At 32.0% G+C, this 8381-nt stretch overlaps 1 protein-coding gene across 1 annotated transcript; it reads right to left on the bottom strand.

Moving 5' to 3' along the window:
- Positions 1 to 5054: 5054 nt before the first annotated feature.
- Positions 5055 to 6917, bottom strand: LOC132602557 (bidirectional sugar transporter SWEET9-like). Its single transcript, XM_060315381.1, has 6 exons — positions 6753 to 6917; positions 6464 to 6500; positions 6156 to 6366; positions 5896 to 6057; positions 5670 to 5789; positions 5055 to 5561 (listed from the first exon to the last, which is right to left on the bottom strand). The coding sequence occupies exons 1-6, from the start codon at positions 6793 to 6795 to the stop codon at positions 5274 to 5276; spliced, it is 861 nt and encodes a 286-aa protein (XP_060171364.1). The 5' UTR covers positions 6796 to 6917; the 3' UTR covers positions 5055 to 5273.
- Positions 6918 to 8381: the final 1464 nt, after the last annotated feature.

The raw sequence follows: 8381 nt of genomic DNA, 5'->3' as shown, positions 1-8381 counted from the left end.
CTACAAAACTTGTGCCACCTTAAAAAACGAGATTCTTATATTGCATTAACAAAAAGTTCTACCTAGAAGCCATAGGTGCCCCTGCCTATTGCACCTATCTCACTTTATATTTTATTAAAGGTATCTTTTGATAGTCTTTATGAAAATAATTCTTACAGCGCAAGTCGGTGAAAAGACATAAAAATAATTTACAAAAATCTATTGAACTCATCTTGATGAGTCAGGGACTCAGGAGTAGCGAGTAAAAAGCAATTGAATTTGATCGAATAAGCTTCTATATCAAAAAATAAAATAAAAATGGAAGTATGACCATACCCACTAATTTGAATTTTGATATCATATACTACTATTTAGTTAGCAGAGTCCTGCGAGTTTCAAAATAAACGAGTTCAGCTCTAAGTTTTCCTATAAGTCGTAGAGCTGTGGAACAGTGAAAATATTTACAAGAATTTAAAATTTATAAATTGACTCCAAATTTATACAGTGATTAAAAAAAAAAAGAAGAGTAAATGTTGTCACCACCGTTTCTTTTTAATGTCGATGTAGATTTCATGCCCTCCTTTTGTAATAATTATTTGGATTCTGAGGATCTTCCTGAGGATACCAGTTGGACTATGAAGTCTCATCATCATCACCATGAAATCCTAATTAACAGTGAACTTTAATCTTGATAACGACTCCAAAGAAACTAAGAAAGGCAAATATGTTGGGTGCATCACTTATAATTAAATTTAAATTATACTCATACGTTTGATCAATGGCACCGTACGACATTTAAAGAAGTGAACAAGCAAAGGTCATTAAATTGTAACGACATAGTATTTAAAAAGAAAAAGCAGAATTCAAATCATTTTAATAAAAAAGTATATAATCCAAATTAAAAATATTACTATAACTTGCCTCGTCTAATTTTCAATTTATGACATTTTTCTGTATGGCGAGCTTAAAGTGGTTAAGGCGATTTACACTCTAAAGTTACTGAATCGAAGCTTTACAACCTCCCTTTTCCTTTTTAATAGCTAAGGCTAAAAAAAAAAAAAAAAATTAGATATTGAGGTTGGGGCTCAGATCTAAATTAGACAAATGAACCACTTGACCAAGAGCCTATGGCATGCGAATTATCAAACAATGTAGTATGCAAATTATCAAACAATGTCATTTTATATTACCTATACTTATTCTTTACTTTACTATTCTTAGACTTATGTTTTTATTTTATTTTATGTTTTTACATTTTTTATATGTCGATTATGTAAAAAAAATTGACCAAGTGTTGTCGGATGACACCACTTAATTATCGTAAGGTGCCTCCGCCAGTTTGACAAGATTAAATTATTCTAACTTATCCATTTCACTTTTAATCATCTCAAGACAACACACATATAATATCAAAAATTTCAGGGGAAAACGATTCATCATAGCAACCGTGAAAAATATACTGGTACTAGCAGAAGAGATTAGCATGAACCCATTTCATATAAAAATAAAAAGGTGAAACTGTACGTAAAGATAATATGTTATCTAAAGGATCATCACTAGCTAGCACTAAAACCTTGGACGTAGTACTATGAAAGTGGATGATTTCATTGCAAGGCGGGACAACAATAACAATTTATTGTGGTCATTCTTGATGAATTATGTCTTCCACTCCGTTTTTTTGTTTTTTTATGTTTTGTTTTTGTTTTCATGATTACTAGAAAAGGCAAAAAAATGAAATGGAGCTATGAGTTCTCCAGCTTTGATCAGTCGATATTTGTGATCATGATCCGAAGTAATTGTATTTAATTTTTGAATCAATCTTCCTCAGATAATGTGACAAAAGGAAATACTTCCACTTTCTTGGGGCAATATGATATGGTTTGTGGGAATCTTTCTTTCGAGCAATTGGGTTTCCCATATTAGATATAGTAATGTCCTAGTACAGAAAGGGACCATGAAAGTTAGCACTTAGTATTAGCTTATTACAGTGAAGGCGCAGTTTCTAATATGCATTTTAGTGGGCTTTGTTTTAGCCTTTGGCAGGTTAGTTGCGGCAAGTCTAGATTTCCATTAAAGTTGCGGCAAGTCTAGATTTCCATTAACTTCTTTCTTAAATACGTAGTGAGAGTTAATAGCGATTTTGGTCCCTCAATTATTCACAAAATTAAATGTGATTTAGTTCTTGTAATATCTATTAAGTATATTTAACCTTCAATTAATTAAAATATGCACTTTTGATCCCAGAGGCCTTTGCTGGTGAATTTTCACAAATCTACAACACTTATTAATAGTTCCAACATTTAACCATAAATTAAGTTAAATTTATACTGTTACTCCATATTTGAGAGTAATATAGTTCTAAAATAGTCATATAACACATATCTTACATATAGTGACCAAAAACATGCATGAAACATTTTAATTAACTGATCGAAGGTTAAATATGATGGGCTATGTACCACAAGGATTAAAATAAAAGTTTATCGATAATTGAAGGATCAAAACTAATGCTATCATTCCTAGTAGAAAAGAAAGAGAAACTATAAGAGACATAATATAAATAAATAATTAAAAGTATTCCATTTCTAACGGCTTAAAATTTTAAATGAGATAATCAAACACTTTAATAAAATATTAAAAATCATATTTTTTTTTTCAATGAAATGGTCGCACGCTTAATAGACAAATCGCCAAAATCATATTCTACATCAGAGATGACAAATATGGCATGAATTCAATAGAATCTAATATTTTTTACACGACACACACGTAGCGATAAGTCAATAACATCATCAAAGGATGTGGTGCAGCGAATGGGGCTGCTCCTCCCTTAACCAGAGGTCTCAGGTTCGAGTCTTGGATATGGAAAAATCAGCGCTTCCTTCGAATGGGTCTTACGCGGTGCGAATCCGAATTTAGTTGGGCTCCAATGCAGGTACCAGACACCGGGTGGAAAACCCCCCCAAAAAATAAAAATAAGTCAATAACAATAAAATCCAAGGTGGATGTCTTTGATTAGGTCTTAATATGCCTGCTCGCTTCTTAATTATTGAAGGTAGGCGCCGATATCACTCTCAACCTTATACAAAATTTACATTGCAAATATATACTTAATGCAGTTGATATTAATATTTAGTCGTAGAGTCATTTGACAATAAGGGGATCTCGAGAGCAAATTGGGGAATGAATATTTGATCTCTGTTTTCTTTGACTAAAAAATGAATAACTACATACAGTTTCAAGCTACCACACAAAAGAAATAAAAAGTTATATTCACATTCCGACTTGCTGAAAATTGTTAAAAAGTAAAACGATCTGGGTAGAAACACAGTTTGAGCTACTGAAAAAGAAGGGGAAAAAAGGGCTTTTATTATAGTGTATATATATATGGGAAATTAACTTAATTATTAGCCCGCTCAATGAAATAGCCGGAAGATGTATAATATATGTATAATTGATATAATGCATATTAACTAGCGGGCTGTACATATTTTTGGCCGAGCGGCCATATTCGTAACTTCTCCTTCATATATCTCACGTTGATCAATTGATAGAAAAATCGGTTGGCCATTTCAATTTTCAAGGAGGACCATCTTCAACACAATACATATCAGTAGATAGAAATGCTTTAAATGTGGAACTATTTTTGGAGATATATCATATTAAAGAGGCGTGGGCTACAAAAGGAGGATTTAAAGATTTGTGCTTTTATGCCTTTCTCAAAAGCATGAAAAGAAGCCTACAGGACAGCCATTTACGTCAGAAAGCAAACTTTTGTATGCATTTTTCTTGGTCACCAATGAAACTCCCATGCAGCTTATTGATTTTGGAATTGACCTCAGATATCTTTTAATCGTAGATTTTTTTAAAGATTTTTTATGGATCCGAAAACCAATTCTAGAAAAATAGGTAACTCGATATGCCTGAACGTCAATGACTATCTAAATCTGACAGTCACGTTATTTTAATTAATTTAAGTTATATCCGTTAATATAAAAATATTTTTACGCTAAATCATCAAAATGATATCTAGAGGTAAGCTCCTCAAAATGTGGATTGTAAGCTTCACAATGATATGTTGCCTACTATGAACAAGTAAATGTGACCTGTCAAATTTTCTTATACTTACGACATATATAACTTAAATTCTATTTTAAATAATCAATGGTAGAACAATAAAGCGGACGCTATTGCTGCCGAAAAAAAAAAGCACGAAATTTTACCTTTTTCTTCCGGAATAGCTTCTCCGTGTTCCAATTGTTACAATATATATCATGAAGTCAAATAATTATTTTTCGACTATAATTTTTACATTGTTTGTATGTTTTTAATTAGACGAATGTGTAGTTTATACTTTTATGTATTTTCAATTATTTAGATTTAAAATCACAAAGATTAAAAAGTAATGCCCCAATTGAAACAGAAAAGCAGATTAAGAGCCCGTTTGGATTGACTTATAAGTTGGTCAAACCAGCTTATGAGCCATTTTTAACGTATTTGAGTGTTTGACAAAAATAGAAAATAATTTAAATTAAGTTAAAAAGTGCTTAAAATAAGTCAAAACTAAGAAGTTGCTCAACCCCAACTTATTTTTTTTGGCTTAAAAGCCATTTTGGTTTGACCAAAAACTTTACCCTTTTATCCCTTATATATTCTGTTAATTCCAATACTACCCTTACTTCTAAAAACTCTTTAAGCACTTTTATCCAACACATCACTGCTTATTTATAAAATAACTTTCAGCACTTAAAAAGTACTTTAAGCACTATGCTTAAAAGCCAATCTTTTCCAGCTAATCCAAACGGGCTCTAATTTGTGTGGCTCATAGTTCGACCCCTTCGTTCTTTTTCAACAGGAGAGAGTACTGTATTACACATCATTGAATGGCGAGTGGTAATTGTAGAAGGGCACTAGCTCTCTAAAATGTGATGACTAACAAAAAAAACAGAGTAAAAATTATAGATTTACGGAAGCTAGAGCATAATACCGATATCGAAATACAATTTAATTAAGAAGTGTTAAAAGAAGGGCGAAAGATTAAAATCAAACGCATGCAAACTGCAACAACCTTAATATACAAAAATAGCGTATTTTATTAGTAACAAAGAAAATACATACAAGCAATTTCTTGTTCTAGGTACATGACAAGAGAAATATTATTACATTGATGAGCTGATCAGAATTCACTTGTGTATACAAACACAACACGTTAGGGTAATTAGGAAAAAGCAAACGAAAGGAAAACGCCAATTCCAATCTTAGATTACTTTAGGTTTGATAATTAATCATAAGTCTTAGGTTTGCACAGTTTGGAGCTTTGGCATATTCTCAACATTAGCTGCTGCTTCAGCACCACGTGCATTAAGTTTCTCACAGTAAACCAGTGAACCAAGCTTCCAAATGTCAATAATCTGCTCTTCAGTTAAATGAGGAAGCTTTTTCTGATCATCTAAAATTATGACATGATTTTGTAGTAGCTCTGGAAGTTTCTGCTCCTTCACGATGTTCTTCTCGTTCTTGTTATAAATGGCATAAAGCACCATTTGTAGAATACCGAAGATGAATCCCAATATGTTTGGTGACTATTCAAACAAAGAGTTGAGAGTTAAAATCAATAATATAGCTAAAGATGAAAGAGTTCTGAACGCAACATAGATAACAGAGGAGCCAGAATTTAAAATAAAACTTACATAAATGACGGGGTCTTTCTTAAGAAGGCCGTAGAAGAACCACATGACAGCACTTAATGTGAGGAAAAGTGATAGGAGAAATGGCATGTATTCCACGCTCTTGGTTTTGATAACTTTTCTCTGCAAAATATTAGAAAATCAAATATCACCATTTAATTTTCATGCATGAATAAAATGGAAATTAACACAATTGTTCGTTATCGGATTATCGCATTGGTAGACTTACCACTATGCATAATGGTGCTGCAAACGTACATATCGAAAACACAAGGCACATCCATCCAACAATTTGGGCACGTATTACTCCCTTGAATAGAAATTGAACGACGAGGAGAATTGCTCCATAGCCACCCACCACCAATAAAAGTAGAACCTTTATAGTTTGGACCTGCAATTGCAGTCAGAAATTAATTAATTATCTTTTAGATGATCTGATATTTTAAAAGTACTTTGTTTACGTTGTTATAAATATATATAAAAGCTTACCCTTGCTTTCTTTGGTGCATAGAAGAGGTAGAAACCAACGTAAATTGTTTCAATAAAGACACCAAGGACGTTTATGATGATAACAACCATCATGTTGCCTTTGAGAAGAGCGTAGTATATCATAAGCATTGCACTGAATAGAGCAACCACATATGGAATTGATTGATAGCCTTCTGTTGATTTCTTCTTGTAAATATTATAAAATGTTGGCCTGACAATGTGTAGATTATATATATATAATGTAAGTTCTAATTTATTTTAATCATCGATGGTAAAACAAATGAAAATTCGAGCAACGAGAGACTCACAGTGGAGAAAGGAACACAATGAACGAGATGATGCTACCTGGAAATTGAGAAAGAGAGAAGAAGAAAAAAACGAGTGAGATACAAAATTTTAAATTTTTTCGAGAAGAATGTAATTACAAGAGAAGAGCATGCTAATGATTAAACAAATGATACGCAGATGATTGAAGATATGCTAGTACGATGAAATGTCACATCCATGAAATATTTAGTAGGCTCTATAAATAACATATGTAATTAATTATGACATTTATATGGTATTTGATAATTAAATATAATATGAATAGCTTACCAAGGGCACCAAAAATAGGAGCCAAGTGACTAAGGTCAGCCATGGTTTTAGTTCTTTTTCCTGAAAGAAGAACTGTGCAAATGTCTAGCTCGAATTTCTCTCAACTCTCGAACTCTCAAAGAGCTTCAAGAGTTGCAAGTTTTACTTGAGAATGGAATTAGGAGAGTTTGGTTAACACATATATATATATATAGACACAAGGGTGGGAAAGTAGGTGGAACACCAAAAACGTCTTTCGTTTTCTCTTGTATTTGGAGACATGTACAAGTAAAAAGAAACCCCACTGTAATTGCAAATTTCATTGGAATTTTTTTAATTTAGATACACTAACATTAAACAAAATTATACTATTTATTTGTAACTTTTTATAGAAGATAATTATTTATAGAGAATTTATCTAAATAGTCATTCATCCAGTCGCTTAAACTAAAAATAATCGGTAAATATATAATATATGTATAAATATATAATTAATGTATAATCTATGTAAATACTGACTTCGTAAAAAAACCAATGAGTCACTCGGCTTTATATGTAAAGATCCCATAATTTATCTACTGCTTTTTAGATTACTCATCTTACTTAATTATTACGTGTTTTTGCTTAAATTCACTTTTTATGTAATGTGATTGTGTAAAATTATTGTACAGTATCGGCGTATAAAATTTAAACTCAATTTGTTGGTGTTTGAGGGGGTAAAATGACAATATCCTCAAAGTTAATGAGTCCCACGTTCCTCTTTCATAGTGTCATCTGACCCTCCAATACAAAAGGGCACTAAAGATTACATTTCATGCTTTAATTGTGAAGGGTCGGTTTCTTTTTAATTTTCTTTTCAGATGAGTTCCAAATCAGCAAAATAACAATCAAGAAATGATGGGATGACCAATTATTGCATCCCACTTGGCAAAAATAATTGAGTGGACCCATTCATTTCTAGTGCTGGGAGATCAATTTGCTGAAATGGCTGATGAAAAATCATCAGAGGATAATATGCTTAGCTTTGCTTTGCTTTATTAGGCTTATCTTGTCTGGGTGGGCTATGTCATATGTTTTGGACGATGAAATGAAATGGATCAATTTATGTGCTTCTTAAATGATTTAAGTTCATATATATTGAAAAAACACATGAATAATTTATATATTATTAGTATAATTTAAATAATTATAGCATATTATTACGTATTTAGCATTTTATCAAAAATTGCCTGTTATTGTAAATCAACTTGACCTGATAATGTAAAAAATGTATGCACAGTCAATAACTAGAACTTAATTTCTTCGTAAATTTGCGGATAATTTGTTGAGTATAATTGCTAATATGATTTTGTATGAAATAATTACACTCTATGTTAATTAGGATAACAATGCATCCAAAATTAGCTCACCTTTTTAAATCTTACAAAAAATGATCCACTACCTCCTCCCTCTCTCTCTCTCTCTCTCTCTCTCTCTCTCTCTCTCTCTCTCTCTCTCTAGCCTCCTCTTTCTTTTCCTCCTATCTCTCGCTCTCTCTCTATCACCAGAAATCCACTCAGCTATGGTGGTGTTCCGTCGTTGGTGGCGTGATCACCGAAAAATCCACATAGATCTGCTGCTGCTCCGTCGTTTGTGGTGCTGAAGTTAGTT

This window comes from Lycium barbarum, chromosome 1 (assembly GCF_019175385.1).
Source record: "Lycium barbarum isolate Lr01 chromosome 1, ASM1917538v2, whole genome shotgun sequence".
In the NCBI taxonomy this organism is placed as follows: Eukaryota; Viridiplantae; Streptophyta; class Magnoliopsida; order Solanales; family Solanaceae; genus Lycium; species Lycium barbarum.
This window is presented reverse-complemented; position numbering and strand designations above follow the sequence as displayed.